Raw genomic sequence first — 23970 nt, forward strand, 5'->3', positions numbered from 1 at the left:
GTTCACACTGCTTTAGAGTTTCCATCTAACCACTATGGAAGTCTTCAGCTCTTTTTGCCTTTTTGCCTGGTAGGACTAAGCTTTTCAAGATCTAAATGGGTTGAATCCTCTTCGACCACTCCCTGTGTGTGCTCAGCGGGAGGGGGTAGGGGGCGCTTCTCTGTCTTTCTAACCTCACTTTATGCGGAAATCCTTTTGTGAACATGTTTCTTTAGATCTCGTCTCTTAGTTTTTTTTTTCCTTTTGTTGCTTACGATCTACGAGTTTTGCCTCGTTTTTGTGTAACCTCCCTCTCCCCTTCCTCCTACAGAATACACGTCCCCCACTTTGGAGTCAGCGTAATTGATACTTTAGGAAGCTCCATTGGCTCCACGTCGCCGTTAAGCAGCGTTCGAACGGGCTCGCCTTCAGAGTTTTCAACGTGAGCTGCAGCAGCGTTTTCCTCTCCCCAGTAACATGTCAAAGAAAGCGAGCTACAAGACATGCCCATATATGACCTTAGAACAGAAAGCTGCCTCGTCTGGGGGCAACGTTTGGGGGAGCCGTGTTCACTCCCACCCTCGCATGCTCTCGCCTCCCCCTTCTGCGAGGTCACTCGCGTGCAGAAACGCGAGCGCCAACACTCGCACTAGACTCCCGACTTCCTTCTGGGCGCCTAATAAACCGGGGGAAGTTCAGTCATTCCGCAGTCAGCCTCGCCTCGCACTGGGCATGCTCAGTGGCCCGGCTCCCCTCGGCGGGCGAGTGGTAGCCTTGGGCGCTGGGTTCGGGTCGGCGGCCGCTTCGGCTCGGCTTCCCGGGGCGCGGGCTGGGCTCTGCGGCCCCTGAGCCGGGAGTGAGACGCGCCCCCCGCGGTCCCCGCCCCGGCGCCCGGCCTGCGAGAGCCGCGTCGTTCCGGAACCCGGGAACCCCAACTTCGCGCCAAGTTCGGAGCCGCCTTCTGGGGAGCCATGCAAAAGATGAACAGGGACGTTTTGTTAGAAATGGAGCAGGAGGAGGAGGACGACGAGGATGGAGATATCGGTGAGCAAGGGGTTCCTCCCAGTGGACCCGCGCGGGGTCCCCGCGTCCGCACCGGAAAGCCCGAGCCCACCAGGGAGGAAGTTGGGGAGTGCGCGTGGGCGCTGCACCGACCGCGGGGGAGGTTTGCGGGGATCCTCGGCAGCTCCGAGGAGCGGGGCGGGCGCCCGGGGCGGGGAGAGGGAAGTCTGCACCGGCGTCCGGGGCCGCAATGCGGCCGTCTCGCACCGCGGACCCGGCTAGACTCGGGGCTCCGCTGGCGGCAGCCGGCGGCCCCCGGGAAGGCGTGGAGGCGCGGGGCACGCAGGGGCCGGGACAATAGTTTCCGGACGGGGAAGGGACGCAGCCCCTGATCAGTCACGAGAGTCACATGGACGCCTCTGCTCGCGGAAGTCTTGACTCAGAAACATTATTTTGGGTCATTTCCTCCTCCTCGAACTAGCGCAGGGGAATCTGGATAGCCGGGGCCGGTGGCGAGCCCGTAGGAAGGGTTAGGGTAGTGCCGGCCAGTGTTTGGAGAGTGGGGGTGTGACCCACCTGAATCCTCATTAGGTGAAAGCGAATGCACCGCCCTGGGAGGGAGGGTTAGCGCCGGGTGGGGCGGCCTCGGGACCAGATTTGTGGGCGTGGGCCGGCAGCTCTCTTTCATCCGCAGAGCCCGCAGGGGAAGTGGTCCGAGGAAGGAGCTCTTCTGTACGGTGGACCGCAGACATTTCCTACTCTTCCAGAGGCCCCTGGAGCTGGGGGCGGGAGGGAGCAAGCCCGGGGTTCCCCATTTCTAATTAGAGTTTAAAAATGCATAAAAGTTGTAAACAGAATGGGGGGAGAGGTGTTTAAGAGCGGAAAAGCAAACAGAAGTGGTGAAAGGAGCCGAGGAACGGAAAAGCAGTTGGAGGAGTAGGGAGGAAATCAGGTCCCTAAAGAGAATAGTGTCAGGGAATAATGAAATATTGGGTCGCTCCTGGAGACTGGCAATTAAATTACCACTGGTCTGTTCAGTAGTCTCCGCCTCGGTTTCCGAGATTCCAGATCACTAAAACAACAGTTCCTGCTCATATCCTAAAGCTCTGTTCTTCTCTAATAATTTTAGAAGTAACTTAATTCTAGGAGTAAGGTGTGGTTTTTCTTTCTTTCATATCCTAGGCACAGCTTTTTTATTTATTTTGCTTTTCTATCTTTACTGAGATAATTGACATACAACATTGTATAAGTTCAAGGTATACAATGTTATCAGTTTGATACGTTTATACTATATTGCAAACTGATTACCACTGTAGCCTTATCTAGTATGTCCGTGAGGTAACATAATTACCATTTCTTTTTTGTGGTGAGAACATTTAAAATCTACTCTCTTCTCAACTTGAAAGTATATAACACACTATTAACTATAATCACTACGCTGTACATTAGATCACCAGCATTTATTCACCTTACAACTGGAAGTTTGTACCCATTGACCAACATCTCCCAATCTCCGCTCCTCATTCCGTTTATGTAAGTTCAGTTCTTTTAGATTTCACATGTAAGTGATATCACACGTTATTCGTCTTTCTCTGTTGGTTTATTTCTCTTAGTGTAATGCCCTCAGGTTCCATCCGTGGTGTCACAAATGACAGGATTTCCTTCTTTTCTCATGGCTGAATACTATTCGTGTTGTGTACATACCGTGTTTCCCCGAAAATAAGACCAAGCCGGACAATCAACTCTAATGAGTCTTTTGGAGCAAAAATTAATATAAGACCCAGTCTTAGACCGGGTATATAATACCAAGTCCTATATTAATTTTTGCTCCAAAAGACACATTGGAGCTGATTGTCCGGCTAGGTCTTATTTTCGGGGAAACACGGTACCACATCTTTTCTATCCATTCTTCTGTAGTCAATTTCATTGTTTTCATATCTTGGCTATTGTAGTCACCGCTCATTTAAATTCAGAGAATTTGATAACTTCCTTGTTGACTAGGGACAAATTGAATACAGGGGGTTGCACTTCATGGTTTAGCTTTACTTGGCATTCGAGAACAATTTATTTGGTATCCAGTCTTATGGAGGGAGCAAAGAGTGTTATTTTTTTTTACAGGAGAGAAAACTGAAGCTCACAGTTTGGTTTGCTTAGCTTCTCGCACAACTACTTAAGGTTCAAACCCAGGTTTTCTGACTTCGAGACCTGTGCAGATTAATACACTTTCCACCTGGTGACTCCAGCTGTCAGAGCGTGTATACTACTGCTATTTGGCAGGCTTTAGTAGTAAATTGTGATTGCATAAAAATATAAATCATAAGAGCACATTTTAAAAAGAATGATAAAATTAGCCGTCTGTTTCGTAGAAAAAATACTCTTGTCTGTTGTGGTAAGATGTCACTGTCTGTACTGAGGATGGTAAATAAATAAGGTTAAAAACCAAAATGGAAATTAAAGTAAATAGGACACTCTGAGCTTTGTTTATTCCCCTGTGCTGTCAACAGATCTCAGTTTAGAAAGAAAACTAACTTGGTCTAGTCTGTGTTTACATGATGAGGCATCAGAAAATTCATCTTAAGTGTGTGGCAATAGATTCTTTTATTTTTAGTTACGAGTGTAATCTATGCCAGTTCTGTCAAGTCAAAAGTGTAGATATATGTAAGAAAAAGTAATTATCTCTACCCTCCTTTATCCCGCCTTCCATAGGCTACTGAAAGGAATACTTTAGGGTGTGTATGGGGTCAATTCAACACATTTTATGTCAGGCAACCAATATTTAAATATATCTCAGCAATTTTTGGTTGTTATATAAATTTAAGGAGGGTTGCAGTGATTTTATATCAAGAGAATATTTACCATGCCAATGGAAAGTTTGTCATTGTAAAATAATAAGCCTTTTAAAAGGTTATCATAAGTAACCTTTTATGAAACTATTTCCAACTATGGGAGAGGAGACTGGTGAAATGAAGATTATAATTTTGACCTTTGCTTCTAGTTTTGTAATGCAGGGCTGTGTTAAAGCTGTTGACTAACATTTCTCCTACTGTGTTTCCCCGAAAATAAGACCTAGCTGGACAATCAGCTCTAATGCATCTTTTGGAACAAAAATTAATATAAGACCCAGTATTATATTGTATTATATTATATAGACTTAGTCTTATAGTAAAATAAGACCGGATCTTGTATTAATTTTTGCTCCAAAAGACGCATTAGAGCTGATAGTCCAGCTAGGTCTTATTTTCGGGGAAACACGGTAGGACTTGATTATCACTACGAATAGTTCTATAATCACTTAAACCCCACTTAGGTATTGAAGAGTCCTATGATCTCTCTATAAATATTAACTTTATAATTCAGAGCCGGAGAGTAATTTTGACATAAATTCCTGGGTAAAACATCTATCATCAGTTAATTTGCAAAAGACAAGAAGAAAAACTTTGTAAACTAGATGTGGTCCCTGATTATAACAATGTTTTACATACATATATGGAAGTGTGCCCTCTCTTAGGCTGGCATTTGGGTCTTCACCACCACCGCCGTCACCGATGGGTTTCTGCTTATTTTTGAAGACCTGTTGAGTACTTTCAGCATGAGGATTGTCACCTTGTTTGCATTGAACTGATCTAGAGAATCAAAGGTGGTAAATCTCACCATGGGTGTCTTTTCGATATTTGCTTACCTCATGGCCACCAGAAATTGTGTCCAAAGATTTGTGAATGAGGCAGCCTATTGGCATGAGACCATTTTTGCCAAAGGCCATTTAGTTTCTCCATCAGTTTCGGCAACCTGCTGCAGATGTTCCATCCCGGCAGTAAGGCCAGGACGTATTTGGCCTGCAGCCCAATTGCACTGGTGCTGGTGGAGATCACATGTCGAAGCCCGTTCTGTGTGCCTGGTTTGTGGAAGAGGGTCCTTGGCTGCCTTGCTTCCAGAACACACTCCCCACCCTCCCTCACCCCCCCCCCCAATTAGTCAGTAAATTGAATTCAACATCTCTTCCTGCTGTTGTAGAAAGTGATAGAAACATATTTTATAGCCAGAATGTAGCTATTCTATTTAGTATGTTGTTTTATTTTGTTTCTTGCATTACCATGGTTCAAACTTTACTGAGGGAGGAAAAGTGTTCTCAAAAAAGAAGGGGTTACAGAAACATGTCAGATAGTTCAAGCAAATTGTGTTTGGTTTAGCTGGTTGGTTGCTTTGGGTTCCCAATCTGTGTGTGGTAGAGTTGACTCTCTGATCCCACCGCTAATCGTCACGTCGTTAGGGTGGGTGGTGGGTGGGCAGAGGCCCATTACCTCTGAAAGGTAATGGTTCAGCTGCACCTCTCAGGTGTTTTTATTGGCTCCCCTTTCACTGATTTCCCACACAATCCCTATCCCCTCACTACCTACTTCATGTTTAATCACCTGCAAATCTGATCCAAGCCCCAGTTTTGCTTTATTAACGTTAATTGAGCAAAGCTGCTCTGCGAGGTGCAGGATAAGGTGCTGGGTTGGATGTTGGGACACTGAAAATGAGTAAGATGCACCCTTTGGCCATGGAGAGGTGGGTTCCATGGAACCAGACATTTGCAGCGCCATTATTGAGGTATGTGTACAACTGTGGGAGGAGAATGGGAGACAGCTGCACAGAAGGGATTGTTGGGCCAGGTGTTGAAGGGCCAGGCAGGTGTAGTAGCACAGAGATCAGAAGGAGACTCGGGGGTTCCTAGTAGTTGCCTGTGGTGGGAGGGAGCAGTCACAGGCTAGGAAGGCAGGCAGGGGTTGCACCATGAAGAATCCTCCGCATGTTTTAAGGATTTTACTGTGTCCATGATTTTTGAGTTCCTGAAAGATTTTAAGGAAAGGAGTGATAGGATCAAATTTGCTTTTAGAAAGTTCTCCCTGACAGCATGTTGGAAAATCAGTTGGAGAGGGGAGATGGTAGAGATAAGCCTTTACAGTAGTCAGGTTCAGAAATACCCACAGTGGCCATGGGAACAGAGACAAGTGAGTCGGAAAGCTTAGGAAAGAGGCAGCATCTGTCACGTCTCAGATACTGCGTCCAGCAAGCAGAGAGGAGTCAGACTTGAACTGAGTGATTCAGTGGAAAGTGGCAGCAGGGGAGAATTTTCTATTCTTCCAAGTCTTATGCTTTTCTCCTCTGCTTTGGGTCAGACCAACACCCTTCCTGATAATACCAGACTCACTTCCCTCCTCCTTCCAAGCGTGTCACAAACCCGGAAAGCTGTTATCAGTAAAGAATTCCCAAACTCTTTATTTTTCTGTTCTACACAAGTAGCATTCACCTTGTATTTTGTCTTTGTTCATTATTTTTGCATTCATTATCCCCACAACGAGAGTGTAAATTTGGGGGAGATTGGAACTAGGTCCCAAATTTGGGGTTTTCTAGAGATCATGCAAAATATCCCAAATGTAGACATTCCATTGCTATAATTTGAAGACAATGCCCTCTTCCTCCTTGTTCTCTAAAATGTAAGCTCCCTGACGGCAAGTGTCTTGTGTGCTTTGTGTTCCAAGCTATATCCTAGCATCTTGAATGGTGCTTGCTCTTCAGTAGAAGCCAATCATCATTTTTGGAAGAATGAATAAATGAATTGCTCTTTTGAAATAATTTGATGAACATACGCTAAGTGGTTTTATGACCCTATTAGAATTCTTTTATGGCATTTGAGATTCCCTCCATCATCTGTTATAAAAATGTTGACTGTACATACTTTCCTAGGCACTCAGCGAGGTTCCTGAGTCCCTGATCTCCAGTATCTAGGGAGGAGACAGACATGTGAATAGATAATTGCAGTAATCTGTGATTAGTGCTGTAATCAAGATGTGTACCAGGGTCAGCCATGATATGGAGGGGAACGCATGTAACCTTGCTTAGAGGAATCCAAGATAGCTCTTCAGAGGCAGTTCCTGAGCCAGCCCAGGAAGGGCTGAGAGGGTGAGGGAATGAGGCGAGGACAAGGGGCTGTACTGAGCATTCGCAAATGTGCCATGCTTTACTCAGAGAATAAACCTGGATGCTGCCCTTGCCTTATTTGCTATGGCAAGGGGAATATAAACATGTGTGTACATACATATGTGTGTGTATACATACATACATATGTATACATATATGTATATATACGGGGGGTGCCAAAAAAATGTATACAAGTGGGCACTTTGGTCAATGTTGCTCAAGCAGTAGTTCACCATAATCGGAAGTGTCTGGATGCTGATGGTAACCACTTTGAGCACCTCTTGTAGTTGCAGAAGTGAAACGTGACTTGTGTTCATGTTTTGTTATCGGTGTATATTGAGTATTACAATTTTTAATAGTTTTTTCCTTTCTTAAAATGTGTATACATTTTTTTTTGGCGTCCTCTATATGTAAGCACACTCACAGATGTACATATGTATATATTCCCCTTGCCATAGCATATCGTATATGCATGTGTGTGTATGTGTATGTGTGTAGGTATGTATTCTCTATTAGGGGGATGTCAGCTGAAAAACAAAGCAAACTGTCCTTAAAGTGTTTCTCTCTGAGCATAGACGGTTTTGCCCTTTTTCTTAAACCTTTTGCTCTTTTCCGTTTCAAATCCACAGTCATGATTTATTTTCCACATTCTAACTCTCAGGTCAAATAATTGCTTTCCGAAAGGTTCCCTGGTCTCCTCTTATAATTCTCATCATTCTCTGGATCTGACACAAACTCAGGTCTAAAAGAGTAAAAGAGTTCCACACAGACCTCGCTTTTTTTCCTCAAGTGGTTGCAGTGGTCACATCTGTTGATTGTCGATTGCTGTACCTTTTTTTTTTTTTTTTCCCCAGGAACCAAGAAATTCAGATCACAGGCTCCGGTGAGGGTTTACATCAGAGATACTATTTAAATTCTGAAATTCTTGAGGGAGATTATATAATTTGTTATTAAGAATTGCACAGTCTAGCTTTAAGTTCAATTATGGTCTTGAACTCTCAAAATGGTATTTGTAGGTTAGATTAAAATGATTATATTTGAATAAAAGTTTCCACTCTAGCAAATACCTTAGGTTTTCTTCTGTTACCATACTTATCAGTTGTATTTTGTATTTTCGCCAAGTTAACAAAAAGTTTATAGTCTGGGAGGGTGAATAAGCACTATCTTATTCCTTTACTCTTTTAAAGCTGAGTTTGTGTCAGATCCGAAGAACAATGAGGATTATGAGAGTAGACTGGGAAACACTGGGAAACCTTTTGGAAAGCAGTTATTTGACCTGAGAGTTGGAAGGTGGAAGATAAACCGCCACTGTGGATTTGAAATGGAAAATAACAAAAAGATTTACAATATATTGACCTTTGTACCCCACAGCCTGTGTGTCACAATGCTTTTTACATAGTAGATACTCAACAAATATTCAAGGGGCTGTTTTTTAAATTGTACTGGAGGCTTTGCATGCCATTAGATTTACATTGCTTGATCTGCTTTTGATGTAATGCATTTGGGGCTGGGTTGTGTAAAAATCACTAGTTTTAGAACAGAAAAACATTATTCCCAATTACCTTCAACCAAGGAATTGTCATTCTTGACAAATTGGTAACTCATCTGTAAGGATAGAGATGGTGAGAATTTAATACAATAAAATGATTATCTTAAGTCATTATTATTACTATTGTTATTGCTTTTTCTTTAGTTTTGTCTTGCTTTTTAATACTGCAAGTAAAATCAGCACCCATCCCTAAAAAGCCGCCAGTTTAAAGAATACTAGTTGAGAAAGTCAACAATAAAATATTTTGGATGGGTACCAAAGAGCAATTCAAATACTATTCAGCCAAAGCATCAGATGGAACGTTTGCAAAGAAGACAAGTTGAAGGGTTAATAGGCAACTTTCTCTGCCATGGTGTTTATTACTGCCCTGGCTACATGTCTGAATACTAATTGAAAGAACTTGCTGTAGTAAGTTATTCAGCAGCCAAAAATACAAATGAAAGAAAATAATATTCTTTTGTGAAGTCCAGATGTGGCTTTTATATTTAATGTTTTCAATCTAGGACTTTGAAACTCTAACATTTCCCACATTATTTTAAAATACAAATACTTGAAATTGGGGGGGGGGAAAGGATATTGGTCTTTAAAATTCTCTTTTCTATAATTTTAACTTTGGCAGAACTTTAGCTGCAGGTCATAGTCATGTAAATAGATCTTCTTCCACAAAACCTAATTATACAAATTATAGGTTTGTTTATAAAGCTTGTTTTATATAAACTAAGATTGTGTTTACATAATTGAATTTGTTATGATTTCTCCAGACATTCTATCTAGATGTTTGAAAAACAGTCCTTGCTTTACACAGATAAAATGATGGCTAAATTTTTCTCGTGGCAGCACACAGACATACCTTCAGCATGTTTCCCCGTCCTCCTTTGTGCTGTTTTTAAGAAACATTATTTCCCACTAAATTCTAAACAAATATACCCTTCCCACATATAAAACTCAGACCTTTAACATTATTTTTAAAGTTGCTATTTACTTTATAGTTAGAAACACTTGCATTCGTTTGTTATTTCCTTCTGTTACTTATTAAACAATCCCTGAATGCTTAATTTGTGTAAAACATGATACTCTTTCTCAAAAGCAAAAACAAACAAACAAAAAACCCAACAAACAAAACCCACCACTATTTGTATCTAAGTGATACTAATAGTAAAGAAACAGAGTATAAATTCATTGTCTTAGATGCTACTTAGGAAAAATAGGAGATTTTATGCTGAGCTTCTTGGTTTCCTTGGGAAAAGTTAATCTCTAAGAGGACAAAAAAAATTAAAGAGAGCATGGGTGGTGCAGAATGGGGAGGAGGGAAAAGGATCACCTTGGAGTCAGAAGACTGCAGTTTCAGGTTGGCTTTGTCACCTGGAATCTATCACCTGGGGCACATTTCTTGGCATCTTTGAGCCTGTTTCTTCAGTCTTGTGGCATTGTTATGGGGATGCAAGTTAAGGTGCATAGTGCTTGCATGGAGCCTTTTCACTCACACTCTACTCTTCCCATGGCAGTTGCACTATCACCACCATAATGAATTCTTGTATTTAAAAGCAGTCTTGGAGCTGGTACTTTTAAACTCAGAGAGCTCTAAGTCCTTCCCCTACTGCCTGGTGTTTCTCTGTGTCACGCTGTGTGTGCAGGAACTGTCAGGTTAAGGATGACCACGACAGTGGTGGTGCTGCAGACACATGTATTTAAAGATAAAGGAGTTGAAGAATAGCATGTCATTTCTCTGAAGAGAACCAGTGTGTGTGCGCATTTTTCCTGTACTCTCACAGATCTTCAGACAGACTGAATTCTACACATTCCAGGAAACCTATTTCAGGGGTGATTTCTTTCAGGGAGCTTTAGCAAGAGGTCCTAGGGGCTGACACTTAGTTGTTTCCCAGTAAAGGGCTCATGAATGTAGGGATTGTAGTTCGATCAGCGGTACCTGTGGCCTGTCCCATTCTCCCAGTTGCTGCCTGGCCATTCTCACCAAAGTATGTATGCTCCCGTATATCACCATATCATTGTACGCACAAGAAATGAGTAGCTTCTATTACAAATTGAGCCTTTAGAACATCCGAGGAGAACAGAGGAGAGGAAGATTAACAATGAGATTCTCAGTGGCCGGGGTTCTACATGATCCCATTGTTCCTAATGAATTGTGGAAATGGGGGATCCTTTAGAAAATGCACTATTCTGTGGAGGGAGGCAGTCATGCCATTGACCTGATATTAAAAACCTGTTTGAATTTGACATCCTTCCTGCCACCACCCCCTTCCCGTTGTTTTATTCTATTTTTTTAAATTGGGGAATATTGGGGAACAGTATATTTTTCCAGGACCCATCAGCTCCATGTCAAGTTGTTGTTTTCAGTCTAGTTGGGGGCGCACCTCAGCTCCAAGTCAAGTCGTTGTCTTCAATGTAGTTGTGGAGGGCGCAGTTCACTGGCCCATGTGGGACTTGAAACAGCGACCTTGGTGTTGTGAGCACTAACCACTAAGCCAACCGGCTGCCCCCACCCATCCCGATTTTTGACAATTGTGTATGCAGGCAGCATCACTCTGGGCCCCTCATTCTCTTAAATGTCTTCAGAATTGGAGATTCTCTTGGGTCTCTGAGAAAGGACCTCCTCAGCCACCTTGTTATTCCTACACCCCCAAGCCCTCTCTCACAGATCTGTGGGGATGCCTAGGGAATCTGCATCCACTTGGGTCTGCAGGGGTGAAGGAGAGACTATGTTCTTTGTTCCTCTCCTGAGGGGATCCACCTTCCCCCTCCCCCAGAGCCCTGGATGAGTGTGGGTGTTAGGGATCAGGTGAAAGTGAACTTTCCTTGAGGTTTAGATTTGCAAGTAAAAACCTGCATTTGATTAGAGGTACTTATACTGGAGATTAAAAGAAAAGGATGACTCCTCCCTTTGTTGAAAGATAATTTCCACCATCTGCTCTTGATAGCCTCACCTGAGCTCAGCCAAGAATGTGGACTAGCATCCTGCTGTACTGGGCTCACTGTGGTGAGAGAGAAAGGGACCCTTGTGCTGGCCTGTGGTCCTTTCTGTGTATCCCACATCGGCTACTTTTCTTGCTCCTCAGTTGCCCATCATTCTCCTCAGCGTTCTTGATCCTTCCCCTGTCTCAGGATTTTCATTAGACACTTTACCGCCACGACTTAAACTTTGGTTGTGTACAGATGTGAGTTCAAATTCTAGCACAGACATTCACTAGCTCTGTGACCTTGAGTGATTAACATAGCGCTTTTCTCTTCTCTTTACACTGGGGCTAATATTAGAACCTACTTGAAGGGTGATTGTATCAAAAATGGTATAATTTTTTAAAAATCTTACTTTGCAGGATTGTGGTGCCTGATACCGTGCTTCCCCCAAAATAAGACCTAGCCAGACAATCAGCTCTAATGTGTCTTTTGGAGCAAAAATTAATATAAGACCCCGCCTTATTTTACTATAAGACCCGGTCTTATGTAATATAATATAAGACCGGGTCTTATATTAATTTTTGCTCCAAAAGACACATTAGAGCTGATTGTCTGGCTAGGTCTTATTTTCGGGGAAACAGGGTACATTAAAGTTCTCCAGAATTATGAGGTAACGTTAATATCATAGGTAGCTAGCTGTTTTTACCTCTATCTTAACCTAGATTTACCTCTTTTGTTTTTTATTAGAGATTTTATCTTTCTTCCAAGGTTATAGCTTTCATTTATACAGCTCATTGTCATTTTTTGTCTTTTTCATTAAACTATGAGCATCTTGAGGAGAACTGTCACCTCAGTGAGCAGCAGAGTGCCTGGCACATAGTAGGTGATCAGTAGATTTTTGTTGAATGAATGAGTAAATGAATGAAAGATCTTGATTATTGAAGAACTATGTGGTATGATTGGAAAGGTAGGACTGTGGATGTAGATCAACCCTTGGACAGGTTCTTACAATTTTGGAGCCTTGGGTTTCCATATCAGAAAAATGTAGTAGAGATAATAATACATAAGGGTTAATGATACTTTATAGGATTGTTAGAGGTTTAATATATAAACATATAAAAGGATGACGGACAGGTCCCAACCCATAATAGACTGATAAATAATAGTCACAGTCATTATAAAACACCTAAAAGTGGAGAAATATAAATCCAATAATTAAATTGGAATTTGTAGTAGATGCATTTTATAATAGAGTTGTACCATCCTTTTGAATATATATAATTTTTGTAAGAAAGGTAAGAGAATATAGTGTCAAGATTTATAAGGAAATTTAAATGATATTTTGATAGCCTTTAAAGAAAATATACAAGAAAAAAGAGCATAAATTTAGCAGATTTAAATTTTTAAAAGTATCTTAAGGTCTGGAGAGTAGTGTTCTAGATATTGATCATGTAAAGTTTTAATAAAATACGTATTTTCTAAGTATATAATTTTTAGTTATCATTTGAATGGTCAGTTTTTTTTTAAACGGAAAAATTCTAAAATGTTTAATTTGCCCACAAGACTAAAATTTGTTCATTGAATATTATCAAGAAGTTTTAAGTTAAATAAAACCTGTTAAAAGAGATGAATGTGTTACGGAGGAAAATGATAAAACTAGAGACATGAACACACAAGGAAATCACTACCATTATGGTTTGCATTGTTTTGCATTTAGAGAGATAGGAAATGAAAATAATCTCTACCTGATTTTCAATGCAAGTGTATGAAATAGAGTTTCTCATTTTGCATGTTGGAAGTTTGGGAATGATTCATTTTCTATCCAGTTGTTCAAACTTAAGCAAGAACAGCCAGCCAGGTCCCTCCGGCTATATCAGACCTAAGAAAATTTAGACATTCTGTTCCATTTGGGTAGGTGACAGCAAAATGAAAGGAAGAAGGTTGTTTTTATCCCCCAAATCAAGTAGAATTTAAGATATTTGCTTTATAGTTAAGCCTTGCATTGAAGTGACTTTTCAATAAAAGCCAAAATCCCAGTCTTCGGTTGCTGCGCTTACAATTACGGTTCTCATGATCCGTGGAGTTTCAGTTTGTCTTCCATTCAGAAGATTGCCAGCCTGTCTCATGTTTCCTGCCTCCATTTAAGTTTAAATAGTATTTAGTACCCACTGGGTACATTCTTCTGTAACAAGCACATTGTAGTTTACAAAACAGAGGTGATGTGAACATTTCTAACAGGGCTTGTCATCCACTGTAAGCAACACAGAAAATAGCTTTTGAGCAACGGGTAATCATAGTTTTTCTGAGTTACAGTTCCCTACACGGTGGCTAGTGGCTTGTTTCATACTCCCAAACACTTGGAAGCCTTCAGTCACAATCCTGACTGACTTATTTGGCATATGCAGAACTGTCCTTTGGAAAGCTGATCGTGGAATCTGCTCACAGTGGCTTTCATCATTTGGGTCTGTTGCTCTTTTAAAAAGTCACATGCATAGACATTTAATTTCACACAGAGCCCTGGATTGATCGTGTCTCACAATCTTCATTAATTCAGTTAAGTATTTACTGCAGACTTCCTGTGGGTCATGCGCTATTTAAGGCCTTAAGATATAAAGCCAGATAGAAAGGATCCCATCCTCAGTGGTGCTTATATTCTAATAACTGCTCAAATAAAAACTAAATATGCATGCAGAAATCCATTCCTGTACCCAGTGTCTATTCAGCACCTCCTATGTACCAGGCATTGTGCTTCAGCACTAGAAAGTCAGCAATACACAAGCTTCTGCCCTCAACAAGTAGGCAGACTGGCAGGGAAGACAAACATGCCAATAGATGACCAGCAAATTATATTTAAATATTGTAAAAAAAAAAAAAAAAAGAGAGAGAGAGAGAGATTGAACCAGGATAGCACTGCTGAGAACAGAACTTGGGTGCATCCAAAGCCAGTTCAAGGGGATGGGGTGTCACTGGGGGATAACTGACAAGTGCGGCTATTATTTTCATAATTCTAAAAATAACACGCCCTTAGGCTCTTGAAAAAGCAGGTCTATAAGAAGGTTGTTTTCAGGCTCACAACTCCAGTTACACTGGGGGACTCCTCCATGGGGAGCTTTGCTTATGTTGATTTCTATAGCTATTCATGTACTTTGCAAAGGTGAGCAGGTAGCATTATTGCTATATGGTCCCATGCCCCTTTATTCCTTGGTAGATGGAGTAAAATATTAGTATTGGGTTGGAAAGGAACAAAACTTGTTAGGTCACTCCCAGTTCCCTTTACTCTTCCTTTGTAGCTCCGTTTGCCACAATCTTCTCTCTTAAGTTAAAAGAGAAGGAGTTGAGAGGTTGGGCCTAAGCCATTCTGTACTTTCCTTGAGTTGACAGAGGAAGAGGCAAGAGGTGGAGCAGGTATATCTGTTCCCTGCACTTCATCGTTTCCTCTCCTAACTTGAAAGAGGCAGGGAGCAAGCAGAGAGCCCATTTCCTGGATTCTGAGCCAGGAACAGGTTCTCTAGTGTTTCTGCCGTACTGGCTGAGGGGTGTGACTCAATCCTGTCTAGAAGTGACGGGCTTTGGCTGGGAGTCATAACCAAGCCCCTGAGGCATGAATCAGAATTTGTGTGAGGGTGGAAAAGCCCCACAGGGACTCTGAGGTACTCTATTAAGGATTTTCCCTTTGACAAATCCTAATATAGTAGCCTTCCCTTATCCGCTGTGTTGTTTTCCACATTTTCAGTTGCCTACAGTCAACCACGGTCTGGAAATATTAAATGGAAAATTACGGAAATAAGAACTTTGTAAGCTTTAAATTGTGCACCATTCTGAGTAGCATGAGGAAATCTTGCTCCCACTCTGTCCCACCCAGGACATGAATCATCCCTTTAGCCAGCACATCCATGTGGTATATGTGCCCTGCCTATTAGTCATTTATGTAGTAACCTTCTCAGTTATCAGATTGGTTATCAGAGAGAGAGAGAGACACCACGTTCACAAAGCTTTGATGACAGTATATTGTTATAATTTTTAAACTTTATTAATCTCATACTATCCCTAATTTATAAATGAAACTTTATCGTAGGTATGTATATATAGGAAAAACCATAGTATATATAGGATTCAGTACTATCTGCAGGTTCAGGCATCCACTGGGGATCTTAGAACATATCCCTTGGGGATAAGAGGGGACTATTGTACGAGAGAATCACTCTCTAGAATTCTTTCTCTGTGAATAGCCAGAGTACCCTGGTAATAGAGTAATATGGAAGATGCAAATTAGAACTTGTTTTGTTTTCAGTTGATAGGGCAGCAAGACGCAAATTCTGTTTTCATTACTATTAAAACATCCTGTTATTTTTCTGTTAGGATCTTTCATATATGATTGAATTCCAGCAGGCAATGTGACTGAAGTATTAACTTACTGTTATAGCCATTATATCTAATTCCTTCCAAATTGGGACTATTTTCTTTATAAATGCCTTTGAGATCAAGTATACTATTAACTCTTTGCCATGATTTTATCTTAACACTCTGTTCTTAGTAATGTTCATTTAGTTTGTTGGTATTTTTTTTTTTTTAACATTTAAAAGCCATATTTTACATGCGGTAAAATATACAGTTAACCGTTTGGTAAGTTTTGACAAACAAGGTAGAGGACATTTCCATTGCCCTTTCAAGTCAAGCCTTCTCTCCACAATTCATATGTCACATATAATGACTTCTACTACCATAAATTGTTTTTGCCTGTTCTTGAAATTCAGATAAATACACTCATATAAAACGTAGTTTTTGCCTGCTAGGCTTCTTTCACTTAGCCTAATGTTGTTGGACATGCACCCATATTGTTGTGGTTACCAGTAGTCGTCCAGTATATTTTACCTGTAAGAATATCTGGAAAAATGTTTTGAATTAAATCTTGAAGTATTACATCTCTCACAGATAGCAAACTAACAATACTTAACCTTTTAATTCTATTTTCACTTTAAAGTCAAGTATATTTTTTATCTTTGTTATTTCTGTAATCCCTTTAGTAGCTCACACAATGCCTTGCCTATAATAGGAAATTAGCAAATGTTTTCTTAAGTTGGAAGGGAATGTGCGAGAAAATTAACTCATATCTCACTTTACAGAAATTCAGATTTTAATTTCGTTGTTGTGATTGTGGAAGCAAGTCTCACGTTCATTCTGAGCATTAGTCCACTGACAGTTTCACTGATGCATATGACAGCCGTGGACTGTTTGTGGACATCTTCCTTCAGTGTAAGGAGTTCAAGTGTAACAATTCATTTTCCAAAAGGTCAGCTCTTATTGCTGTCTTTTACTGGTAAAAATATTCTAAACAGATATCATTAGCCTCATCTGGTAACTGAAGAGCTCTGAGAACAGAAAAGTAAGAGCAGTGACCTCTACAAAATGAAGGAGTAATTCCATGTTGGTGGAAGGTATTAGATTCCCAAATATTTGCTCAAGCACATGTTCCAAGTTCCCAGAGAAGTTCTTCACTCTGACATTGGTTTTTCTTAAAGATGACTCATGATTTCTTGAGTCTAGTTTTCACTATTAGTCATCTCCACTGCTTGTGTTAAGCAGGCTTTTAGACTCTGCCTGGATTCCAGCCCCCCAGATGTCCCCCCTACTCCTGCTTCCCTTGATTCCCACCTCTTGGCTTAACCATACAGTAGTCTCTGGAACCAATTCTGACTCCAGGCAAGGAGGATTTGAAAATTCAGCGTTTAGTATCGGTCCAGCATTAACCTTGTGTTTCGGTTTTGATAATTTGGTTTATCCTTGTTTTTCCCACCAGTTGCCCAAACTCGTTTCTCAGAAACATGCTTAGGCCCCCAGTCTCTTTATTCTTCAGATCCGGTCTTACTCTTGTCAATATCTCCTAATTGCGCTCATCTCCTGGCAATTAAGTCCTTCCTTGCGTGATGCTACCTGCCCCCTGTCTGCAGCGGACCCAGATGACGGCCTGCCTGTGTTCCCAGATTTAATAACATGAACGGCACATCTATTCCTCTCTTTAGCCGTTACACCCGCGGCACCTTAAATCTTGGGCCCTACATTGTGCTCAAAGCGTTGTATTTATTTTCACTCCACTTCATTAGTCATGCTCTGCTGGCTGCTATAAGTGGGGCTGTGAGTAAGGGTGGGATACAGTTTCCCGCAGTAAAAGATAGGAGACTTCAGCCTGGCACCTAAGAAAGATCAAGTGTTTACTGGAATGTGGGTAAACCTCCTTGCCGGCACAGTGGAAATTAGGCCGGGCAGTAAACAGTCAGTACTTCCACAGTACTGAGAAGTCACCTATTTGAGCTGAAGGATACCTGAGCAGAGCTAGCGTTCAGCAGCACTCATAACACTTATGGGTGTGGCTGTAAACCACCCCTCCTTCTTCTTCAATGTGGGAAATAGATGTTTTCCTCAGTCGTGTGCACATACAGCTTTAAGAAAAGGCCCTGAGTCAGAATTTCCAGTATTTGAAAATATGTTGGGAATCCAAAAAGTTGAGCACCACTCATGGCTTTTTCCTTCCCTCCCTGACGTTGATGGTATTCCTGGACTAGCATGCCTGCCTGTCTCCACATTTCTTGGTTACCACATCTTCTCCCAGAAGGCCTTTCTCCTGGCTCCCACACTGGGTTTATTCCCAGGCACTTGATCCACTCTGGAGGCAGGCCTCATTCCTCCTACGCAGCCTTCAAAGCCCTGTCTTGGATCTTTACCGAATCAAGCTGACTGTCTTTGGAAATGAAAGCAGTTATGCTTGAATACGAAGGGAAGAGGCTCTTGTCTGTCTGAGGAGAGGGAAGTTAGCTGTAGGTGAATGCGCAGGCAAAACGGACCTAACCTTGTGACAGAACTTAAAAGATATCTGGTTCAAATTTTAACTTGGAAAAAAAAGTGATAAATGCTGTGAATAGGTAAGCTGTATAGTTTATTGTCTGACTGACACAGTGAGTGTGTGCCACGGACATTCGCTTTATTAAGCTTTGTGAACTCACAGAGGAAGTTCAATGTGGATTGAGAAAGATTCCCTTCTGAACTTGTTGTTTTATAAAATCAGTAGGGTTACAGTGTTTCACATGCCTTTAAAAAAAAAGTTGTTTGTGACATGACTTGTAATCTGCAACTAGAATAGGAACTCATGTATTAATCATTATTTCACAAGTACAGTTGACCCTTGAACAACACAGGGTTTGGGGTACCGACTCCCCGCACAGTTGAAATCCACAAAGAACTTTTGACTCCCCCCCAAAACTTAACTACTAATAGCCTACTGTTGACTGAAGCCTTACCAATAACATAAACAGCCAATTAGCACATATGTTGTGTTATTTGTATTATATACTGTATTCTTACAGGAAAGTAAGCTAGAGAAGAGAAAATGTTAAGAAAATCATTAAGGAAGAGAAAATACATTTACAGTATGTATTGAAAAAAATCTGCTTGTAAGTGGACACACGCAGTTCAAACCCATGTTCAAGGGTCAACCAAATATGTAGAAAATCCATCATTTGTGATTTCTGCTGTATACCATGTTAGTTTATGTTGCTTTATTTGTCCACAAGTAGTGAGAGATTATTTGGATAATAAAATAATAATTGTAGTAAATTTTTTTTGCAGCTTTTTGAAGTGTAAATGTATTTATTGTATATAGGAGTAATCTTGACCAGGCATTCTAAACGTTTAAAAGCACCACTTTCTTAATATTTTCCAGCTATGACAACCTGGAATAAAGCATTTAATTTTTCTGCATATCTCCTTTTCCTGATGTATAAAGCAGTGATTGAATTTACCTGATTCTTGATCTTATTGGAAATGTTTATAGATAAATTTTTTAGTGTAATTAATTACTTCAGCTTAAATGGGAGAGATTCAGACATAGTACTGATTACCTTCTCATTTCAGCAAATTACTGCCTACATATGTGCATTATAGAGAAAATAAATTGAAGCTCATTTTCTCATAGGAACAGCGTATAAGTGTATGTTATCCTAAGGGCTTTTTGTCCTACGTTTTAGAGAAATAATTACAAGTACTTTAATATACATGCTACATAAAGCTTTCCCAGTAACTTAAAATTTGATCGGACAGGGAAATATAGTAATAATATAAAATCATATTTGATTTTTGATGACAGAATATGAAAAGTTTCTGTTCATGTTCTTCCTGATTCCTGCCTTATTTTCTCAGTGTAACCATTATAAGTTGAGTGAATGAAAACCTTCACCGTTTGCTGGGATTCAGAAAGGCTCTTTGAAGGAGAATATCTGTCAGGCATCTTTGAGGAGATGTGTGGGGGTCTCCGGCATAGAGGATGCCCCTTTTGAGAACCTCATCAGGAAGATGCTAGTTGCTCCCTTTCTGATTTTCATACTGCCCAAGCATTGGTACCACATGAGTGCTTACCTGGAGGTTTGTTGATCTGCACATGTGGTCTTGGGGTGCGGGAGTTCTTGAATCCCTGAAACTGCATGGGAAATGTGTTCATTTTCGTATTTTCAGGTCTCTGGTGAAGGAAATTCATAACTTTCACCACATTCTTAACGGAATCCTTGATCCAAAAGGACTGAATTGCCAGTTCAATAAAATTGGGGTAGTTATGGTGCAGAACTCATGAATTAAGGTTTGTCAGCTGCACAGTGCTGTCAAATTGTTAACCAACACTGCTGCTTTTTGCAACTGAAAATCTGTTTTCTTCTGCTGTCATCATCAGCTCCCACACTGACATTTCTTAAGGTCCACCTGCTTTAAAATATGTGCACTACAATGGATTGACTCCCTTAGGTAGTTTTATTGGCAGAAGACCAGGAAAGGAATAGAGAATATTATTTTTTTAAATATTTTTTTTGACTTTTGACTGCCCACTTTAATTAGGAATCTGGTGATGGGACAGAAAGCCAAATCAAATGGCCTGAAGAATACAGGGAATTTATTAGTGCCATAGCCGAAATGTTCAGATTCACTTTTATTAATACCTTTGGGAGCCAGCCTCACCCTCAGGTTTCATAGAAGGGATGTCCAGCAGTTCTTCTCTTGTGGTCTCTCACCTGTTAATCCCCCTTCAACATGCCATCCACAGAAAGAAAGAGTTCTGGTAACTTCTCTTCCCTAGAAATCACAGCCAATTGCTCTGATGGGATTATATACCCATCCCTGAAGCCACCATTGTGGACGTGAGTTACAGGGTATGTTGATCAGTCCTAGATGAGAGTAGAGTTACGAGTACTTAAGCCACATAAATGTAATAGGGGAGTGTGTACATTTCTTTTGAATTTTTGTATTATTACCTTCTAAATCTAAAACTGCAGTGAAATCATCTGTTAATTCAATGTACTAAATGTAATTTTTAATATTCATAATAATCTAATAGCTTTAATGTCTCCCTTTCTTAATATAGAAATTGGAGACATAAAATATGTTCTATTCATCTGTCTTAAAAAAATGAAAACTGATTTTTTTTTTGGGGGGGTCCCTCATTAGAGCCCTCTTCTTTCTCCTTGGGTTGGTGATGTGGCAGCTCTTTACAGAAAATATATTTCCCTGGCTTAAATTGCTTTTTCACGGTGTTCCCTCAAATGTTTTTTGAATATCTCTGTAGTACAAAGCAGTAGAAAAGGCTCGTTGGGAAGGGTTTTCTGTTATTAGATCAAATGGCTGAATTAAAATTTTTACTCTGTTACTTGCTGGTTGTACAACCTTAACTAAATTGTTGAATTTCTGAGCTGTTTTTTCTCATTATAAAGAGAAAATGAGATAATGTACGTAAAGGACTGAATACAGTGCCTGGGACTAGTAGTTGTTTATATTAGCCAAATTATGCAAATACCATGATTTCAAATAGAATTATAATATGTGTAAGAACTTAATTACAGGCATTCATGAATGGGCCCATGTTAATTGCTATGCCTATAGAAGCAATCTGTTCATTGTAATTTTGCATTGATTCTCTTGGGTAGGATTCTAGAAGTGAGATTGACATTTTAGTAAAAAAAAAAAAAAACCAAGAAGATTATTAAGTTGACAGAGATAGAATGTGATACATTAATATTATTAACAAGCATTACTTATGTTACTGAATTAGATCAGAAAATATCAAGAGGGAAATTAGCTTAAAGCACAGAATTTCCAAGTCTGTCTGAGTGTAAGACACAGTACATCTTTAATTGATTTTATTCCTTGGGTGACTTTTTTCAGTTTATACTGTGGCTCATTTTTCATAATATTATAGGAATTAATAAAAATGAATATATTCCTTTACCTTCTATAATAAATAGTTCTGATCAGAATTGTTGAATCAGTGACATTCTTTGGAGCCACTGAGTATAAGACTGAAACCTATTGAAAGTTTACTTTGTGGTTTTTGGTTTTCTTGCCCTTTCCAGTGTAATCCTTTTTGAGTTCTTCAGGATTTTTTTAACCTGGGTCAATATAGTACCTGAAATATTTCTACACTTGGGAATTCAAGTCAAAATAAACATTGCTAACCGTGAGGAAGGAGTAATGGGACTGAGGTTGCTGGGCTCTGAAAAAGAAAGCTGACTAGCCTATAATAATGTAGAGAGGTCAGCTCTGGAAATGGATATAGAGGGAATCCTAGTAGATTTAAGGGACTCATTCCTATAGTTAACGTAACAGTTTAGGTTGTTAAACACTTAATGAGGCCCAAATATAGACTTTTCCCCTGAGAATGTTTAAAAATAGACAAGGCAGGGATTAGTCTGATTGTTTTGCTACAGCCTTGCTTCAAATGGGAGTAGACCAGATGACTTCACATGGGTCAGTGCCATCCTACTTTCTAATGAAATCCATCAACCCAAGAATTATTGTGTCTGCTCTATGCCTATCAGTGTTAAACACTAAGAAGGTGCATAAAAAGAGTAACATATTAAGTGCCAGGTATAAATATAAATACTTCATCTCTAGTAGCACATTTAATAGTTATAACAGTGCTATTAGGTAGGTGCTCTTATTATAATACCCATTTTATGCATGATAAAATTGAGAGTCAGGAAAGTTAAGTAATTCACTAAAGTCACACAGCAAATCTATGGTGAAGCCAGGATTGGAACATAGACTCAATCATTAAGCTGACCCTGGATAGTGTAGTTATGGATACAAGAATGAAAAACTAAGAACAGTATAAATACTTGATGAAGGTACTGGGGGATTATGAATATTTTTCAGAATCTATAGGATTTCATTGCCATTGATTTTGTTTCATCCACTTGAAAATCCTGCTAGTTTCCTTCTGGACATGACAGTGAATCCTTGGAGTTAGTGGAAGGAAAAAATTTGATGAATATTACTGTAAAGTTACGCTTTTTGCTTGGTATGCATATATAGTGGGAATAACTTCATTTTGTGTAGCTGTGGCACTTTATAGTTAGCAAAGTACCGTGACTCACTTGATTCTTACAACAGTCATGTAAAGATGGCAGGGCATCCATTTTATGGATGAGGAAACTGAAGTGCTAAGTCACCCTGAACTTTTCCCATTACACTGTTCAGTTTAGAAAGCTTCCACCAAGTAGTGCGGCTGAATTTTTGTGTGTCTATGGGGAATGAACATGAAGTCATAAAGAAAATGTATTTATTGATAAGTAAACTTAAAAAAAAAAAATAAAACCAGGAATTTGAAGTCAGTTGACCTGAAGGAATAAGGAGGAAGATACTGGCAAAAGTCATTTAAACAAAGGGTTGTGCCACTACTTCGTTTCCCCAAAAATAAGACCTAGCCGGACCATCAGCTCTAATGCGTCTTTTGGAGCAAAAATTAACGTAAGACCCAGTCTTATTTTACTATAATATAAGATCCGGTATAATATAATATAATATAACATAACATAATATAATACCGGATCTTATATTAATTTTTGCTCCAAAAGATGCATTAGAGCTGATGGTCCGGCTAGGTCTTACTGTCGGGGAAACACTGTATCTTGGAGATGTGGGTCCCCACTGAGTCAGTCTTAGAATGTTTCAGTTCAAAAATATCTGGTCTGAGCCCATTTGGCTAGCCATAGCTCAAAGTAAGACTTGCCACTTATAATAAATACTTCCTTTTTGGAGAGTAAGCCTGCAGCAGAAATGGAAACTGTTACCCTGAGTTGGGATTGTAATCCAGTGATGGAGCTCAACCTCTCTGCTCCTCAAGTCATCGTGTTTTTGTTTGTTTGTTTTTTAGGGTGGTATTCTTAATTTGTTGTATTTAAATTTAGATAATAAACAGAATATTTAATCATAGTCTGAAGTTTTGTGCTGGGTGCTTAATCTGTTCAAATGAACATTAAATATTTGGACATTTGGAGGGTTTAAAAATAATTTGTTCTTAAAACATGCAGGTTTTCTGGGGGATTATTTGGTTTGTTTGTTTTTTTTAGATGTTATTTTTTTTTAAATTTCAGTTGATATTCAATATTATATTAGTTTAGGTGTACAACATAGTGGTTAGACATTTATATAATTTATGAAGTGATCACTCTGATGTCTAGTTCCCACCTGGCACCATACATAGTTATTACAATATTATTATTGACTATATTCCCTATGCTGTTCTTTACATCCCC

General features: G+C 40.0%; 1 protein-coding gene across 1 annotated transcript in view; it reads left to right on the forward strand.

Moving 5' to 3' along the window:
• Positions 1-644: 644 nt before the first annotated feature.
• Positions 645-23970, forward strand: part of ANO6 (anoctamin 6) — a 178019-nt gene continuing 154693 nt past the window's right edge. The window contains exon 1 of the mRNA XM_033116822.1: positions 645-1023. Coding sequence (XP_032972713.1) covers positions 951-1023 — 73 coding nt within the window. The 5' untranslated portion in view covers positions 645-950. The remainder of the gene's footprint in view (positions 1024-23970) is intronic.

The sequence above is a fragment of the Rhinolophus ferrumequinum genome, chromosome 10 (genome assembly GCF_004115265.2).
Source record: "Rhinolophus ferrumequinum isolate MPI-CBG mRhiFer1 chromosome 10, mRhiFer1_v1.p, whole genome shotgun sequence".
Lineage (NCBI taxonomy): Eukaryota > Metazoa > Chordata > Mammalia > Chiroptera > Rhinolophidae > Rhinolophus > Rhinolophus ferrumequinum.